The 20,507-nt window shown below is 40.8% G+C and overlaps 1 protein-coding gene across 4 annotated transcripts in view; it reads right to left on the bottom strand.

Moving 5' to 3' along the window:
* CAPN3 (calpain 3) overlaps positions 1-20,507 on the bottom strand; it is a 673,389-nt gene that overhangs the window by 108,930 nt on the left and 543,952 nt on the right. For all 4 annotated transcript variants that reach the window (XM_044074071.1, XM_044074072.1, XM_044074073.1 and 1 more), the window contains 2 exons: positions 9,745-9,809; positions 8,828-8,896 (listed from right to left, as the gene is read on the bottom strand). In XM_044074071.1, coding sequence (XP_043930006.1) covers positions 8,828-8,896; positions 9,745-9,809 — 134 coding nt within the window. The remainder of the gene's footprint in view (positions 1-8,827; positions 8,897-9,744; positions 9,810-20,507) is intronic.

Here is a 20,507-nt window from a genome sequence, read left to right as displayed (position 1 = left end):
ATGAAATAAGTCAGGAAGTAACAAGAAAGAGGATTTTAGGTATTTATAGACCTATTTTAGTCCCTAAACCCACTAATACAGTGTTATTGACCAAGAAGGCACTTTATTAGATCAGTTACTTAGTAAGCCCGTGGACCCATGTCATTTTATTCTTACATTTTATATGGATAGTTATCAATTTGTAAATATAGTATGAAAGAATTGGGAATTTATCAAAACAGACCTATCTATTGTTAATGAACTACATGATTTTCCTAAGGTAGTGTTTAAGAAAGGTGAGAATTTGAAGAAATTGTTAGAAGTTCATAAACCTATCAACTTCAGTACAAAACATGGGGGTATGTACAAGTGTCATATGTGCCCATACTGTAGATACATGGAGGTAGGGACAAACTTCTCTATCAGAGGGGTTAGATACACCACTAAACATAGGTTTGATTGCAACACAAAAGGAGTGGTTTATCTTGCTAAGTGTTATAGCTGCCCTGCCTTCTATATCGGAAAGACTGATAGAAGGTTGAGGGACAGAGTATATGAACATTTGTATAGCATTAGAAATAATAACTTAGATAACGCTTTAGCTAGACACACTCACTCTTTTCTTAATCATGGTTTTATGTTTAGAGCCATAGAATCTGTAATCTCGGATTCTAGAGGTGGCCCAGTATTAGTGTTACTTGAAAAAATGGAACTGTTTTCGCAATTACGTACGTTTGCATGTCATCATCCAGGTATTAATGAAATGTATTCTATCAAATGTATTTTAAAACTTAAAAGTTTTTTAAGATAAATATGGTCATGTATTTTTAGACTAGTTTTGTTAAAAATTTCTTTGGGCAGAAATGTTTATTGGTTTACAAGTACACACTAAATGAATTTTATATCTTATGTATATTATTTTACCAAGTAGAGTTGTCCCAGTAGGAGGGATGTATGAGTTTTGTATCACTAGTTTAATTGTTTTAATTTCTTTAGGATTTTATGGTCTTTGAGTATGGACATAATTAAAGTCAGACACTCATTCACATTTTTCTGACTTTTATACTTTTGTGTATAGAATATTAAGTATTTTATAATTTTTTTATTATATTTATAAATATATAAATAATGATCATTAATAACTATTAAATATGTTAGTAGGATTTAATTAGAAGTAGTTACAACTTATGGTATGGGTGTTTTAGGCATTTTGGTTTAGGCTGTGAGGGTACGTATATGTATTGGTTGGTTTCGATCAGCTGTTTTAATTAAGTAGAACAGATCAGCTGATTGACGTTTATGTTATATATTGTTTTGAACATTTTAATTGTATCTGAAGAAGTCTAGCTATTCAGCCAGATGAAAAGCGCTTTATGGAATAAAAAGTCTTTACTACCTTTTTGCTAGTTCGTGGATTTACTTCTTTTGTGGAGCATTATATGTTAGGATTTGCACTGGGTGTGATGAGGGTGGACAGGATTAGGAATAAGTATATTAGAGGGTCAGCCCAGGTTGGAAGATATGGAGACAAAGCCAGAGAGGCAAGATTACATTGGTTTGGACATGTGCTGAGGAGGGATGCAGAGTATATTGGGAAAAAGATGTTAAGGATGAAGCTGCCAGGTAACAGGAAAAGAGGAAGGACAGTGATAAAGTTTATGGATGTGGTAAGAGAGGACATGCAGGTGGTTGGTGTGACAGAGCAAGATGCAGAGGACAGGAAGAAATGGAAACAGATGATCCGCTGTGGCGACCCCTAACGGGAGCAGCTGAAAGAAGTAGAAGAAGGTTGTTATATTGAGTATCATTAATCTGAGGGAATTCTAGGTTGCCTGCAAAATTTTGGAAAAGGCCGTCATGGATATGATCTTGTGGACCATAGATGTTTTTAAATATTTCTTCAAAAGCCTGTATTATTTCACTATCTGAGTTAAGGGTTTTATCTTTATATTTTATTTCTTGTATTTTACAATTCCACATATTTGTATAGCATTCTTAGTTTTATGAATGTATATTGTTGCATTAGAATCTCATTTAGTTGTTTTTGTAAGCTTGCCATTTGTTTCTCTTTTGTAGTTCTAGTTCGATTAGTTTTAGTTTACCCTCTATGTTACTTATTTTTTCTCTATTTAGTTTTTTATAGAGTGATGCTTTTTGAATCAGGATACCCCTCATCATGGCTTTAAAGGCTGCCCATTGAATATCTTTCATTTAATTGATTAAGAGAGTCAACAGGTTTGAGTTTAGGGTTCAGTTTGAAGTATTATAGGTACTAAACCTAGATTTATTTTGTGTTATTATTATATTAATTTTTGAGTGGTCAGATATTGATCTAGGTTCTGAGTTATAATGAACTCCGTTAACAGCTATGCTTTGAGAGATTAAGAATATGTAAATTCTTGACCATGTCCTATGGGAGGGTGAGAAATGTGTCTATTTGGTTCTTAAACTATCTGTGTTGTTTAATTTAAACGGATCCACTTGGTAAAAGTCTTCAATTAATTCTGATAGAAAGGTTGTGTCTTGGGGTGATTGATTATTACACCAATTATAATCAGATGGTTAGAAAGTCAAGCTGATAGCTGCCAGGACTATAGACATTACAAAATAGTTTGATAATGCTCCCTTTAAATGATTTTAATTATTATAACTGTCCTCTTGATGCAGTACTATATTTGTTGAATCCACTTAATATTTGTATCTATATCATTGTCCCATTGTTCCTTAGTCATGTGAGTTTCTTGTAAAAAGGTTACTTCTAAGTTTGCTTGATATTTTTCTTTTTAATGTCTTGCAAGCTGTTTATATTCCACGAGGCTACACTAATCATCTTAGATAATAATTAGGTTAAATACCCATGTTACTGAAGTAACACACATGCTGAGTAGTATGTGATATGTGTTGAAACAAAAAAAAAGAAGAGTAACATTAACTTCTTTCACTTCCTAGAAACTCCCTACCACCACTTACCACTACCACAGGGCTCTCTGAGTAAGAGAAGGCTACTAATTCTAAACAATTCTAACTATCTCACAGTGGTTGTTTCATATTCCAAGGAACATCACAATTCTGCCGGGATATTCGCCACTCAGCCAGCAGCTTTAGTTGTGGTTAACATAAGTTAATCTAAAAATCAGGATTTAGGGGTAACTGCTAACTTTCCAACAACCATATTTTATCTTAATATAAGACCCTGAGACTAATTATAAGTGTCTAAAGGTTCTGTGTTGACACCAAATATATCTAGGGTAGCTAGATAAGTCAGGATTTATATGTTGTTGCTATAAAGTGTAGCATATAGCGTTTTTCTCAATTGGTAATCTTCAGTTTAACAATCTTGATATAGCAGTAGACTCTGTTACTGTAGAATATGTGGTGTAATCTAGTATGATCTTATGCTATATACTACAGTTCTATATGACCTGCCTATATCAAACAGAGATATTTCCACTATAGGCATCATATTAAAAAATGCATCGCAATAAGTAAATTATACCATTTAGTGACCTTCTAAAGTTCTCTGGCTGCTATTAAGGCAAACAAAATGTTGGATAGACATGTATATGAAGCGATGTTCTTTGCAAAGATATATTGTCCAGGTCCCCATAGCATGATGCTTATTCCTGCATGAGCACTTTGTTGTGCAGGGATCACATTTGCAGTACTTTTTCTTATCCTTTTCTCTTCCTTTCTCTCTCTCTCTTCCTCTTATCTTCCAGGCTTTCAGTTATTTAAATGTTGTTTTCTCTTCTACAGTTGTCTTCTAAATCCTACTGCTAGTTATTTACAATAAAATTAACAGTACCTGTGAGTTTGTAGTGCTGGAAACCATCCAGTTCATTAAATGCAGTTGCCACTTGATTTTCAGCCTTGTTTTGTTTTTTTTACTTTTTTTGGATCCTCTTGGTTGCTATAGACTTGAATTTACTCTGACATCACCATGTGGTTTAGTTCATGTGTGTGTCGTGAGGTCAAAGGTCAAAGGACATCAGACAGGGCTCAACTTCCTGGAAAAACAACTTTAGAATGTTGCAATGGAAAGGAAAGCCCATGGAGACTTTTCTCGTGCAATAAACAGGTAATTGCCTTCATTAACTTTAAAAAATAAGTTAAAAAGGCTAGCGACGCCTGTATTAGGTTGTTTATAATATAATTATGTTTTAAATGCTGATGTTTTATTAGTTATTTTGGAGGGATCTCATTGAGTGCCTTTAAAAATGCAGAAATTGCTTCATTTTTGTTGTTTACTTGGTATGCGGACTCCTTGTATTGAAAATGTAAGGAAGCAGGATACTTCGTTTTGAATTTTATTTTATGTTTTATTAAGTATGCACAGAAGGGTGAAAGAACTTGTGTCTGTTGCTTAATGGCTACGAGTAAGTCCTGTGCAATTGCTATTTTATTGCCTTTCCATAGAACTTGTTTTTTAGTTTTGCCAGCTTGTATGATCATATTAGCATGTGTCGCATTTAAAATTCTCACATAAACTTGTCTTGGAGCTTCAAGAGTTTGTGATTTTCTTAATGCACGGTAGAATCTTTTTATGGTAACATTTTAGGCGGAAGCACTGTTGTCCAATAATATCTCAATGATTTATTTTATTACATTTTGTGGAGAAGCTTGTTCATAAGTTTCAGGGATACCTCTAATGAGCACATTGTTACGCCCTGATCTAGCTTCTAAGTCTGTTATTTTTTGTTGGATTTCAAACACTGTTTTTTCTGTGGATTTAGTTCTTCTCTGGATCCCTTCTATTTTTATTTCATTTTCCATAACTTTCACTTTATTTTCCTCCAGTCTGGTTAGTATTTGATCAGATTACTTCCAAATGTATTTCATTTTGTAGAAAAGGAATGGCTTTCTTCTTGCAAGGATGTTAAAACTGCCCTGAGCTCTTCCATAAAAAAGGGTTGTTCTGACTTCATTTTGGCAGTTTGTTTTTGCAAGTCAGGTTGCTGTTTTACAGTTTTTTGTCTCTTTGAATAAACTTCTTACTCGGGCGTGGTTATTTGAGAAAATCTTGTTTTTGACATTTGAGCTTCCATTGAATCCATAGTTCAATACAGGGCCAGTGTTAGCATTTTGGGGGCCCCCAGCAAATGTCATGTCAGTGGCCCCCTAGGCACTTCCAGTATAAGTATCATACTGTCAATGCCACACCTCCTAAGAAACTTTTTAGTTTGTGCTGCAAACATTTAGGAGTAGTACATACAGACAGACCTTAGCTGCAAGCTGTTACATTACAACAGGCCTATATACCACACTTTGTTGACCTGTCTAACAAAGGGACCCTTGCAGTTACTGGCATTTAGTTGGAACAAAGATACATTACAACAACTATATGTGCAGGTCTGGACTTAAATGAAGTGATGACTAGGCCTACTGTTTCAATACCTCCGCACACCCTCCATTCCTCTCCTCTGATCCCACCTCCCCCCTTTTAGACTCCCCATACCATGCATATTACTTTTTTCTTTCTTTTCTCACATTTTGCCTTACTCTCAGCTTTTTCAAGAAGCCATAACTTTCTATATACTCTGGAGTGCATTTAAAATTTTTTTTTTCTTTTTACACAACCTTTTCATCTAATAATGGCTTGAATAAAAATTATTAGTAAGGAAAGAAATTCACTGTTGCTGTTCAGCTTTAGTTTTCTTTGCATTCTTTCAGCACTCCTTTCCTTACCAAGTCAGCACAGTAATAACCATTTAGGAAATAACTCAATTAAGCTGGTGCCCCAAAGCCATAGGGGTTATATATGTGCCCTGGGATGCATTTTAGAGGATTTTCTCAGCATTTTACACCAATGGCGGCCTAAACAAAAATCATGAAAAAGAAAAGAATTTCAGTCTTATTTTTTTCCTTTCAAGGAAGACATAAGTTGTGCCCAAGGCTTAATGGTCAAAGCTGACAAAATAGTAACTCACAATAAACTAACAAGCCAGTTGTGGAAATACATAGGTCTTATCTGGGAATACTGCCTCCTTCCCTAACCCCCCACAAACGACAGTCACTGCCTATACATCCCTCTGGTGTTAGACTAGGATGAAAGCAGAGGTTTAAACTGCCTTAACCATATATTTCAAGTGACTGCTGATATATGTATACATAAGCATGCTTCCTCACCCCTAAGCCTCAAAGTCAGCCCCATGTATGTGTGCCTGATCTGTGATTATGAGAATGATTTCTTTAATATATTCTAATTTGTTGCTTTTAGACAGTAAACCACCCCTACACAAGCTATAGTAACCTTCTTTTTACACCTCTGAGGTCTATGAGAAAAGTTAATAAACAATGTCTTCAGTTCAATCACAAGCTATATTGACTTCATGTGCATACCTCTAACGTTTGACTGTGATGAAAATTAAAGTTGTAATAACCACACAATCCTCAGACCCCATAACCTACAGCAGCTTTCTGTACACACACATTTGAGCAGGGCTGGTTTTCGAATGGGTGTGGTTGAAACCAGAAGCTATTATCAGCTTTATCCTAAAAGGGTCATATCTCAGCATTGTTCAGGTTAAACAGCTCAATCAGAAAACTGAAATATTTTTCCTCATTTTTCTTCAACCAGCAATAGCTTTGGTGGGGATCCTCATGTCTTATTTTTGAAATATAATTACTTGTTAAGTACATTTTTAACTGATACCCAGAAGATTGATGTCAGTGTCGTAGCATTATTGGGAGCATGCACAGACAAAAATCAGTGATATTTTTTACGCACACACAAGCATAAGCCATAGCAGTCCTAGTTTTGTAGTTATTTCAGGAACTAGCAATATATTGTGCAACACTGGTACTGCCACACCAGATCAGTGACTACTGTTTAGCAATCGTCAAACAGCAGCAGGAGTAAGTCACTTATTTCCCCCATTGAGGAGTAATGCATACCTGTCACTATCCCTGATTTCACACACCTTTCCTGATTTCACACACCTTCCCTGATTTTGTTCATACTTCTGCTTTCTCCTTTGCAAAAAGTTTGATTTGCTGGTAAATCATTCAGGATTACAAATAATCAATCCAGACATCTGAATTTTATAGTCATTATCCAAAAATACATGTTGATGCAAAAGGTGTTATCCTACTGACCTTTTAAGTGCATTAGAGTAATATTTAAAATTAAGTCTTGATTTTGAGCCTTTATTCTATTATTTTTGGGACTGCACTTAATTCTTAATCAAAGGAATTGAGAGTTATACTATCTGGTACTATGCTTGTATTTATAAAACTCCCTGAAAGAGAAAACGATCCATGGTGATCAGAAGTGTCAGCTATTCTTAAAATCCAAAATTTGCACTGAGATAAGTCACTCTGGGTGGCTGATCTCTAGTGCTTACCTTGCTCATGTTCATTATCAGCTTCATCCTAACAGGGTGATATCACCTCCCTGTTTAGGTTAAAGAGCATAATTAATAAATTAATAATTTTTTTCTTCCTAATTTTTCCCCAACCAGCAGCAGCTTTTGTGGGACCCCCCACACACAGTCGAGGATGATTAAGGGGGGGCCTGCAGCCATGGATATAGCAGGGACCTAAAGCTGTCGATGTAGGTTAGTTTTAGTGGAGAAAATGTCCACCAGCAGGATTTAACTAAGCCATGGGCACTATGTCAGTAGTATTTTAATGAATTCTGATGCCTGTTACTTGACAAAACACTGTTATGACAACCAGAAATATCTCTGAATTTTAAATGAGGTATAAATAAGAGTTATTAGCCATGTGATTTATTAAGTATACAAGAATGCTGTACTAGCTTTTGCTGGTTTGACAGGCATGTAACAAATATCAGGATAAGATAACTTGCTGTGGTTGGGGCCCCCAGCGACCGCAGGGTTCACTGGTGCTTAAAGCTGGCTATGGTTCAATATTTATCGAAAGCTTATTTCTTTGTGTAGCTTCCTGTGAATTGCTGTCGAGGTCTGTACTGCCTGAAAGAAACCCAGATCAGCACATGCTGTTCTTGCAGATAAGTATGCATTCTTTATATTTTTTTACGAAATTTGCAGAAGAGATGATTCAGTATCTATTATATAATAGTATTATTTGTTTTTTGATGAGTTAGCCAGAGTGCTGATCTCATGATTAGGTTAGATTGCAGATTTTTATCAGGAGCTGACTGAGAAGTGTGCTTCCTAGCTGGTGACCATCTTGGAATCCAATTTAATTTAATAGGGGTATTGAAAAATGTGTCAGTGAAACCTTTACCTGTTGTGATAGTGGCTTGATGGCATATTCTGTTTCCCTGCTGTATTACTACTTCATGGTTACAAGGCAATGGCTCTGTGCATTTCCAAAACTTGAAAAATGAGCATGTTCGGCATCAGAATAATTGTGTTTAGGTTTCTGGTATTGATATTGCTGATTTTCTGTGAGAAATGTGTGTCACTCGTATCAAAAGAGAATACAGAAATGGAAATGTCAGTAATGTTTTATATCTCCTCACTGGCCTGGCAAGTGATTTGATATGAGTTATAGGAAGCTGAATGGTGGAAGTATTATTAGGCCGTGATACATTTGTCATAAGAACTGCCATTTCTCACATGTGTCATTAATGTTTGCTAGTGATGTGTTGGTTTTCAAGCCTACAAACCCACACTCACTCATTAAAAATAGACAGTATGTCACAGGGACACCATGCTCATAAGTGGCATGATGGATCACTGTTATTACATATATGCTTTTGTTTTGTGAAATTACTTGCACAATTTTAGACCTGATGGGGGTCTCCATTTGTTCACTTATGGAAAAAGTCCATAAGTTAATCACATAGTATGTTGCATTGTTACTTTACTTCTGGCTTCAGTGTGCTGTTGGAACCCAAATGGGTCGTGTTGGTACTTACCTGCCACACTTTGACCTTGTTCCAGAGGTGCCGGAATTCCTGAAGGTTCAGCTTTCCTGATCCATCGGTCTGAGATAACTAGTTTAAGGAAAGAGCAGGAATAAAACTGGAATCCTACCTTCAGGGAACCTTAATTTAAAGCACAGATCAGTCATGCTGTTATGAAATCTAGCTTAGACTGAATGCACCCACCAATGTTTTGAACTGGGACAGATATGCCATGTCTAGAAATGGCTACTATCATATCAATGGTGACATGGAACTTGATTACTTAACTGGTAAGTCTTTTACAAGTATTAAATGCATGCTTCTACACAGCTATTTTTTAGCTCTTAGTACACTGTTTGTGAAGCCTGTTTATACCCTGAATTACTGTAGGGATATAGGCGGAATATATTCTATATTGATAATCCTTTGCAGTTATTTTAAGAATATGCTAATCTAGTCAAGAATCAAGCTTATGTCAGCAAAAATGGGTAAAACTTGTTTCATATTTCTCTCATTTGTCCCTGAATACATTCAGCTACAGAGAATGACAGTACCACACTTGTGTAATTTTTTCATGGCCACAGAGACCATGCCAGATGTTGGGAATGCATGGCAGAGAAGACATCTGCATGTCTCACATTTGTCCAGACTTGGCCTGTCTACCGGTGCACATCAATGGTATATATTAAATCAGTTAAACAGGCTTGAGATCGAGTATTGAGTTTGGAAAGTTGGACATTTTAAGTGGCTAGTGAGTGCTACTCCCTTTTTGGCAGGGGAAGGAGCAACAGCCTTCTCTGGAGACGTCATAGGTCTAGTCAATAATCAGAGAGACTACCTGCAGTACATGTCCCAGTTTGAGTGCATATTGAGTATACATAGGTCCCCACTTCTGATTTTTGTACTTATTTACTGCTGTTAAAGGATACGTCCATGAGAGCAACCATACTGCGACATGATTCCAGTGTAAACCCCTCTGTTTTTAAGTCTTTGTCTGAAAAAAAGGGAAAACATGAAGTTAGAAATGATATACAATAAAGCCATTTTACCAGCGGATAACATTTTATAGATGAAATGATGCAAGGAATGTGTCAAATTTGATGACTGTGTATGTTTAGTATGTGATATCAAATAAATCTGAGATCTTAGATAATGCCAATCATGGAAATTACAAGAACCATTGTTAAAGAGCACCCCATTCCACATTCCATCTCTAAAGTCTTAGCAGAACTAGAGTTTGATCAGGAAATTTACTGTTTGCTTTTCTAGTTTTGAAGTTGTTTGGTTCTAGACTACCACCACAATATATTCTGACAGAACTTATTATCTCATAGTGAAATATGTTATAGTCCTGAAACTTCACTTTTAATAACCTTTATATTGTCAGAAAAGAAGGCATGTCTTTTTTCACACATCACATCACATTTTTGTACAGATGTTTCATTGCTTTAAGCAACAGAAATGTTTTTCTTTGTCAGCGGTACTCAGAAAATCCACATATTCTAAAAAAGCACCTGCAGTCTGTATGACAATAGCATATTTCAGTTTCATATGAAGTACTTCACAATCATATAAAATTGGAAATGACTGTCCTTGTTTAGCATGTTAACACACAAAAGGTTAACAGGCTTGTGTAACTATAGCAGGTGACTTCTAAAAATGACAGGCAGTGGACAAACTACAGTTGAAAGGGCAGCAGCCTGTGTGATGAGTAATGCTAAGTAAACTGTATAGATGGGAAGACTGGGTGAGAAAACACGTTGATGGTATTCATGGAGTCAGGAAAAAGGGCCTGGGCAGTAAGGTAGGGAAGGTGTTTGGGAACATTACACAGAGAGTAGAGATAATATGATATCATAGAAAGGCTAATGGAACTCTGTTACAATAAGGAGAATTATATACAGTAGGTAGATAGATGGACGCATATGAAAAGATGAGTCAACTGATAGGGACGTGCTGCAGCGGGGGGAAAGGCAATGGTGTAATATATTGGGTAGGCGTAACTCAGCTTCATGTATTCTGTTTGTGAATACCAGAATTTTTGTTATGCCTGTCTGATGTATTACACCAATGCCCAAAAATAAAACAGAAATGTTATTGTGGGACTTCAGATGATGCAGTAACAGAACTGTAAGTGTTGCTCACTTTTCCTAAAACAGTATCTGAAATATAAAATGCTGGTGCACTTTGACTGCAGATTATAAAGTATACCCCCTCAAAATATTGGGTGAGAGATTGTATAGTAGCTCCTCACTACCTGCTTATTGGTTTAGCAGAACCATGGATGCTTAAAGTAAAGAGAGTTAAGAAGTTTCTTATTATAAACAGAAATTTGCTAAAATGACTGCCAAATTGTTCTGTAAATGTATGAAACTCATTACATTAACATTAAATTGTCCATTAACTACAATCCTTTTGTTTAATTAAAATGTAAAATAACCCAGTTATTGAGCTTAAAATATAATTAAAAAGTAACAGGGTCATCATACGATCATAGGAAGTTACTAGGTTATTGCCCCTGAGGCCCTTACAAGCCTAGCCAAGAATTTGGCCCATGTTCTGACAAGTCAGCACCTGATACCCCTGTTCAGCAGGGACACAGGTGGAATCCTAGGGGTATATTTTCTGTTCCCTATCCAGTTGTCCAGGTTGTGCTTAAAAAGGGTTAATGAGGTACTCTGCTTGACTTGGAGATGGAGTCTATTCCACAGAAGAGGGAGTCCCTGGGACTCAAATATATCCTGCCAACAGGTCCTATTGATGTCACAGACCAGGTTCAGGTTGCACATGTGGGTTACTTAAGTGGAACTTGACTTGCAGATATGCAGCAGTCCCATCAAAGCGGGATCTGAGATTGCTTTGTATGCCAGACAGAGGTCACCTTTGAGGAGTCTGTATGAGACTGAGTAGAGGGACAGGGCTTTTAGCCTATCTGTGTAGGGTAGATGTTTGAGGCCCTGGATTCTCCTGGTGAGGAACCTCTGTGGTCTTTCTGTATTGGTAATCCAGGCAAGAAGTGGGTGGCCATACTATCATCTGACTTAGTTTTATTTACTTGAATTTCAACTGAAAACCAACCAGAACCTCAAATCTGCATCAAGGCTGAGTAACTCGGCTAATATTTTTTTTTGTGCAAAGCCTGAAAAAATTGTAAATGGTGCTCTAAACAGCTGGTACACAGTTTGAAAAATGCAGTAAGCTGATAGTTGGAGTTGGCAAGGAAAATTATGGCGCTTTTCAGTTACATGTCATATAATCAAAATGTCTGCAGAATGCAAGGTTGTATCAGTATTTGATAGGTGTTCATCCAACAAAATGGTTTAGAGAAAATTATATCCAAAGCCCTGGAAGTTTGCATGCAATAAGAGCAGATGGTCAAGCACTGCACATTTTTAGTGTACCTCACCATTCTGCACAACTGTGAGTGCACAAGAAGCTTGCTGTTTAGGGACTGAACCATTTTAGGAGGATCATTACTAATCGTGTGTAATACAATAAATGGTGTAGCATGTATGGGATGTATAATATTTGCAGTTAAGTTTATGTAGATGTGATGTATAATGTTTGCAACTAGGAATATGTTAATATGTTTTGTTTTATATAAATGTATATTTGCCTATGTCTTAAGTAATAATTCACTAAACATGGTTATAAAAAAATGGTATAACATATACTTGCACATGTAACTTAGAATCAAATTAGGCCAGACATGTTTTATCTTTTCTGTAAAAAGGCATAAACTGGGTATATAAAAAAACACTTTGATCCACAGAAGTCATATTAACAGAGAACAAACTGAAAGGGCATTTAAGATACTAATGCAATAAAGGACAGAGATAATAAAGGCTACTGTAAACAGGAGGAAAATTGAAAATACTGGATGTCATGGGGGATGAGACAGAAAGAGAGTAAAGGATAAATATATCACAGCACCATTCATACTACAAGAGCAAGACCTTCAATCACCTTTGATGAGGCTAGTTTTATTCTGTTAAAACTGATAAGAAAATGAGAGTACATTTGCATTTCACTAAAAAAAGTAATCAAGGCCAAAGCAAAGCAGTTCAACTTCATGGCACAGAGAAGCAAAGCCCTGACTGTGACTCAGAAGACCTGGGATCAATTAGTAACATGGGAATTGGAGATACCTGTGAGAGAGGGTGGGAGTGAGTGGCTGATGTGGGCTCTCAAATCCTGGTCTAAGTCAGTGCTGGCACTAAGTGGAGAGAGATGCGCTGCATGTGCCTTATGCATTGGAGATATGCAGCTGACTCTGCTAAACTCCATCCATGCAGTAGCCAACATACAGCATGTACCACAGTAGAAGGCATAGCAGGCTGTTACATTTGTGAACATACACATTAGCCAGCTGGGTAGAGTCTTGGTCCAGAAAATGTGAAATCCCTCCTTACTACCTAGATCATGATTGTACCACAGTCAGCTGTCATCCTGGCAATGGGTACAGTCACACTACTGGGGCTAGATTTTGGGAGACATGTAGACAGAAAAAGGACAGCACAAATGAACAAAGTCTGTGTTTTATTTCATATTTTTAACATACGATCTGCAACAGAAGTTTTCAGAGAAGGAAGTTTTAAATACAGTGCATAGTTGAAAGGTTGCTATTAGAAATGGGGAAGCAGAAGACAGGACCAAAAATGTTATGCCAGCGCTGAGATGCAGGAATACATTGCTATAGTTTCACTGAAAGGTCACTTCTTATCAGTGTACTACAGCTGATAAACAAGTGTGATATAGTATAATATATAATATAATATAATACAGTTGAATATGATATAAGTAAGCAAGCTAAGGTTAAAAGAAACACCCCTGAAATTGTCATATGGAGTGAAGCAAAAACTGAAAAGGTACAGGAAAAGTGGAGCAAAATCAGTGAAACTGGGTGTGAATGTGATGTGCAGATTAATAATGTCTGGTATTACACAGGCATAACCTTCACCGACCAGACAACAGATCATCATTATTTTATAGTTCATTCTTTTGGGAAGAACAGGGTGGATACAATAGGATAATGCATCTGAGTTTAACTACAGGCACACTATGGGATAGAGGGTTATAGAATAAACATCTACAAAGTTCAGAAAGCAGCACCTTAGTTTTCTTTTTCATGGCTTTCTCTCTGTTTTTCTGAGAAGCTGTATTGACTCAGAGCTATTCATTGTATTTTTATTTCTTTTTATAGCACGTTGGACTGAATGTGTTAAATAACTGGCTTTGAGGGGAGCTTTGCCTTTGCAGAAGGGAAAGAAACCTGAACTCCGGCATTTATAAATTTTCAGATTCAGTGTATTCATTGAATATTTAATGGTACGCCTCAGTTTAATTTCTCCAAGTCTTTTGGGTTTCTAATACCAAGACAGTAATGCAGCCCATTTCTAAGCAAAATAAAGTTGGTGAAATTAGTATTGTTTCAGTCTTTGATGTTAGCCAAATGTGCTCTTTGTAGCACGCACAATGTGCCCAGAACTGACTCTTGCAAGTCATATGGAGTTACTTGTATCCATAGCATATCTAAATATGACTGTAAATTCTTTTTTATGAGACCCATTGCTTCTGCTATTACTGGAACTGTCTGGGTATCCTTCCACATTACCCTCATTTCTGCCTGCAAATTTTGGTATTTTGTGACTTTGTGTCTTTCTGCATGTTATACACTGTAATCACTGACTGTAGCAACTTCAATGATCAAATGCATATTTTGTCTTCTTTTCATGGACCACTATATCTGGTTTTCTCACATCTGTTTTTTGAACTGTTGGTAATGGGTGATCTCATTTAATATAAACTTCATCATTCTCTATAATGCTTTGTGGCTTATGTTTCCAATGTTTCTCAGCTACTTCAATATTGTAATGTTTGCACAATCCCCAGTGCATTAGTCTTGCCACATTATTATGCCTTTCAGTATACAGGCCCTCTGCCATTAGTATATCAAACCCAGCAACAAGATGTGAAACTGTTTCCAGTTCTGTTTTACAGAACCTGCATATATCTGTTTCTCCCACTTGTTTAATGGACTTTATAAATCAATATGTATACAGTCCACTATCCTGGACCACCAGTATTAACCTTTCATCTTTTGGTTTAAATTTGCCTCTCCTTAACCATTTCTGCATCAGATCCTGATTGACATGATGTTGTTCAGGAGGTCTCTGTACTTGCAACTATATTTACGCCTTTTCTACATTTAGTTGCTGCCTGATTTTTGTCTACTTCTGGTTGATTTCTATTCCTGCTTGACACAGATATGTGTCTGCGAAGCTAAGCAGGGAAGTCATCTTAGACTTGTTTTAAAACTTTAACTATGTTTAGATCTGATGAGGTCAGCAGATATGTATACAGTGCTATGAATGCAAACCTATACATGTAATCAATTTCAAGAAGGCCCATACCTTCTTTAGAATGAGGAATATATAATCTGAAGTAGGAACTTCATTTGTCAGCAACCTGTGGGATACGGATCCGATTTCGGATCCGAGCCGGTAACTTCTATCATAGCATAGATCCGAGCTCCTAGCTCCTCCCCTTACCCATAATCCCCTGCCTACCCTAACTGACCTCAGATCTAGTTTGCCGCTCTTCAAGCAACAGCTAGGTTCAGAGCTCTTAGCGTTTTTGTGAGAAAAAAGTTTTTATTTCTTCTTTCTGAGTGACTGATTGTGTGTGTGTGGTAGTTTACCCTTTACACTAATCTTTTTATTTTAGCTTCAGCTTAAATTTAATTTAATTTAAAATATTTCTCCCTCCCCCACTGGTCGTAGCGTGTGTGTGTGACTGAGTGTTAGGGGCCTAGTGAGTGTGCTTTACTACAGTAATGTCGGAGGCCCCTAAAGCCATTTTTTCGAAATGCACCAAGTGTGGTCACAAGCTTTCACCGGCTGATGGCCACACTTGGTGCGTTAGGTGCCTTGGGGTTGAACACCTCTCTTCGGGTTGTGCAATTTGCATGGCGTTCAACCCCAGGGCACTCAAGGATCGAAGGTCGAAGCTAGTTCTGGCGGGCCTTCTACCCCCAGACTCTGCTTCGGCCTCCGGTACTTCAGTGCCCGCTACCCCCCCGGTAGCGGTCACTCCTACCTCCCTTCCTCTGACCGGGACTCAACCTCCCACTTCTGCTCTGGAGGATAGGGAGGCCAGGAAAGAGAAGCGGTGGGAGAAGCACCTTAAGCGGCGGGCCGAGGACTCCTCATCGGCCCCGCCTGCCAAGAGGGCTTCTCCGTCCAAGTCTTCTCGATCTCCTCCTCCTCGGATCCGATCCCCTTGTTTCTCTCCGGGACCCGAGGAGGAGGAGGTGATCCAGTCTCCGTCGAGGTCATCGAGGTGACACTCCAGGTCTGCCTCGGTGGCCTCTTCAAGGTCCACTTTTAGCATGTCTGATGCGGACATGGACCAGATGATGAGGAGATTCATCCAGGCCCAGATGCAGATGGGAGTGCTCTTGCCCCCCCCCCCCTCTGGGGGGGGGAGCTCGACCCCTTTTTTCACTCCTATAGCTCATTCTCCGACCTGCATTCCGGGTTCGGAGTGCTCGGAGCCGAGTCACGTTGGATCCGGAGGTAGGTCGGAGCCGACCATGCTGGGCACGTCAGCTCCGACTGCTCCCACGAGTTTGTGGGCCGAGCTTCGGATCCGAGGGATTCGGTGTGCTTTCAGCTTCGTCCCGGTCGGAGCACACTGGTCCTTCGGATCCGACGTTCTCGGCGCCGTGTCCGATCCCCGCTTCGGATGTGAGTGGGAGTCGGATCTCGGATCCGTCAGAGAGCGGCTCCCCCTCGGCCTTCGCTGCGGTGGAGAGGGCACTGTCGAGTGCTTCCAGACCTCCAGTTCTGGCTTCGGCTCCCTCCTGCACGCCTTCTCATCTGGTCCTGGCTCCCCTCATCCGGCCGTCGGGGCAGCCTGCCTCAGCGCCTTTAGGAGTTCCAGGCGTACAGGATACAGCCCGTGAGGACTCCTCGGACAGCCCCCCCAAGGAGATTCCTCACAAGGCAAAGTGCAAAAGGAGGCACATGGACTCCCCTGAGAGTCTCACCAAAGATACGGACTTGGATGAAGGGGAAGGCTCCCCTAGGTCACCCCCCGAGGATGTCTCCTTTGGAGACATCATGGAAATGCTCAAAATCAGAGGTGGGTGGTCTGCCCCCAAGGCTTCCTCTGACGAGTCCGTATTCCTTGAGGCGTTTGAGGCAGGACCATCTACCTCTTGGGTGTCCCCTCCACCCGACCCCCTAGTGGATCTCATATCCTCTAGGGCTTGGAAGGAACCAGAAACCATAGAGCCGATCCCCAAGCGTCCAGACTAAATTTTGAGCCCCCCTGCAGAGAGATCACATTGGAGCAGAGGTCCCCCTGTGGATGCCATGTTGGTGGCTGCAGCCATCAAAAAAGAGTTGGCTCAGGAGAGCCCCACGGTTCATCCTCCGAGCAAAGAGTCTCGCGCGATGGACCGTCTTGGGAAATGGGCCTTCAGTTCAGCGACCTTCTCTATGAGGCCTTGAACTACATGGCACACGTTATTCGGATGCAGCGAGATCTAATTAAGGAATACGCTGCTTCCCCCCCAGGGTCCATGTCGGAGGGAGACAAGGATCTGTACTCCTCCCGAATGGCCACCCTCCACTCTATCTCTAACACCTCTATGCAGCTGTTGTCTCATGCTACAGAGGGAGCCGCTAGAGCAGGCGGAGTCGGGCTTGTCATGAGGAGACAAGCCTGGCTCCGTCACTGTGACTTCTCAGAACCCTTTAAGGTGTCATTCGCGAATGCCCCTTTTGATGGTTCTGCACTGTTCGGCAAAACCATTCGCGACACTCTTGTCCAGAGCGAGAAAGACGGGAAGACCTTGTCTGCCATCGGAGTCCACTTCTCTGCGCCCCAGAGGTCCTTTTCCAAGAACCAAAAGGGTCAGAAGAAGATGTGGTTCCGAAAATCGCATCAATCCCAGTCTGCTCAGGACAACCAGTCCTCTCGTGGCAGAGGAGGACAGGGAGGACGCCGCCCCAGAGGCAGAGGGGGTCCTAGGAATTTTGGGTCAAGAGAACCATTCTCTGAGAGGCCCACACAGAATCCCTGAGGGGTTTCCCGACTGCTCCACTCTGGAGGCAGTCGGGGGGCATTTTTCGAGGCACCTGGCAAAATGGGAGTCCATAACAACGGATCACTGGGTGCTTCGTATTATATCTAGAGGTTACCAAATTCCCTTCATAGTAAACCCCAGAATCAGAAGCCTTCCCGACATTCCACCCAGTCAGAGGAAGGCGGCTGCTGCAGAAATTCAGCAGCTTCTACAAAAAAGAGCCATCCAGCCCGCCCCCCCAGATCAAGTCGGATCAGGGTTTTACTCCAGGTTCTTTCTGGTGCCAAAAAAGACGGGGGACTTGAGGTCCATTCTCGACCTCTCTCTCCTAAACCTGGCGGTACCCAAAGAAAAATTCCGAATGGTCACGTTGCAATCCGTCCTCCCCTTATTGCGGGAGGACGACTGGATGTGCTCTATAGACCTCAAGGATACGTACTATCACATTCTAGTGGACAGGCGTTCCAGGAGGTTTCTCCACTTCTGGCTGGGAGCCAGTCACTTTCAATTCAGGGTCCTCCCCTTCGGTCTCACCTCAGCCCCCAGGGTGTTCACCAAGGTCCTAGCGGTAATAGCGGCCCACCTGAGACTCCAGGGAATTCAGGTCTTTCCATACCTGGACGACTGGCTCCTCACAGCCCCAACAAGGCATCTACTTTGTTCATGCAGGGACTATTTCCTCAGTCTGGCTCCACTATTAGGATTAACCATCAACATGACCAAATCCTCTCTCACCCCTACACAAGTCCTGGATTTTATAGGGGCGAGACTGGATTCCAGACAGATGCTTGCGTTCTTGACTCCAGATCGGCTTCGGAACCTGATGTTGCATGTGCAGGCCATCCTTCAACTTCAATCTCCTTCGGCGGAATTGATCCTGAGGGCCCTAGGATCTATGGCGGCTGCAATCCCTCTGCTGCCATTAGCCCGGTTGAACATGAGGGTTCTGCAGTGGACCCTCCAGGTACAGTGGTCCCTGTCTTGCAACCCCCTGTCTCACCCCATTTCCTTAAGCAGGGTTTGCAGAAAATCGCTCCTGTGGTGGCTCCGGTCTCCCAACCTCCACAAGGGACGTCCCTTCTCATTACCTCCGCCAGACGATACAGTGACCACGGATGCTTCTCGCCTGGGGGGGGGGGGGCATTTCTCAGGCAGGACAGTCCAAGGCACATGGAATTATGTAGAGACCTCTTTGCATATCAACGTCCTGGAGATGAGGGCGGTGCTTTTGACATTGCAGGCACTACACAACACTCTTCCAGTAGGGACAATTGCGGTACAGACAGACAACATGTCGGTAGTCTGGTACATCAACAAACAGGGGGAACCAGGTCTTACCCCCTTTGCCGCGAGGCCATGAGAGTGTGGGAATGGGTGATTTCCACCAACCGCTTTCTCATAGCAACGCACATTCCGAAATGGTCCAACATTCTAGCGGACAGGCTCAGTCATACTATCCTGACTCCTTACGAGTGGTCTCTCAACCACCAAGTATTTGCCCGATGGGGGCAACCTTGTTGCAATCTTTTTGCCTCTCCTTCAAACACCAAATGCAACGATTACTTTGCTCTGATCCCCCCTCCGGGGGAGTCCCCAAGAGACTCTCTAGTTCATGCTTGGCCTCCCGGCCTGCTTTATGCTTACCCTCCTCTTCCCCTGATGTTGAAATTATTACAGAAAGCCAGGCAGCTGGGGAGCAAAATAATCCTCATTGCCCCATTCTGGCCTCGTCAGACGTGGTTCCCTTACCTATGGTCTCACCTAATGTATCCACCATGGATTCTGGATCCCATTCTGGATCTCATCTCTCATCCTCTTGGTCTTCCGACTCCGAACCTGGTCAACCTCAAGCTGACGGCTTGGTTGCTCCAGTTCCACTCCTCATAAGGACTCCCGGGATCTCATCACCAGTCAAAGCCATTCTTGTAGCAGCTCACAAGCCTTCCACCAGGAAGGTTTATCGGAGTAAGTGGAAACGCTTCACCATTTGGGCAGAACACCGTCGTTTAGACCCTTTTACAGCCCCGATATCGTCGGTTCTAGATTTTCTAACCTCTCTCTTTCACCAGGGGGCTAGTTCTTCCACAGTCAAGGTACAACTGGCAGCAATCTCATACTACCATGTGGGACAAGAGTCTGGCCCTCTTATCACTTCCAAACTGTGCAAGACCTTCCTCAAGGGTACCTTCCTCCTTAGGCCCCCAGTTAAAGAGGTGGTACCTCCATGGGATTTATCCTTAGTCTTGCAGGCCTTGACGGGTCCCCCATTCGAACCGGCGGCCACGGTTGATCTCAAATTTCTCTCTTGGAAGACAGCTTTTTTGGTGGCCATAACTTCAGCCAAAAGAGTATCGGAATTACAAGCTCTTTGTGTCAAACCACCATATCTGGTTTTTCACCCGGATAGGGTTTACCTCAGGATCAATCCGTCTTTTCTACCTAAGGTATCTTCAGAAGCGAACATCAATCAATCCATCAATCTCCCAGTGTTTTTCCCCAATTTTCATAACAAAGGAGAGTACAAGCTACATTCCTTAGACGTACACAGACAACTACGTTTTTATATACATAGAACTGCTGATCATAGACAATCCGATC

Source organism: Protopterus annectens, chromosome 6.part0, assembly GCF_019279795.1.
Source record: "Protopterus annectens isolate FY-2018-M chromosome 6.part0, PAN1.0, whole genome shotgun sequence".
Taxonomy (NCBI): domain Eukaryota; kingdom Metazoa; phylum Chordata; order Ceratodontiformes; family Protopteridae; genus Protopterus; species Protopterus annectens.
Note: the sequence above shows the minus strand (reverse complement) of the source record. Positions and strands in the feature narration are given on the sequence as shown.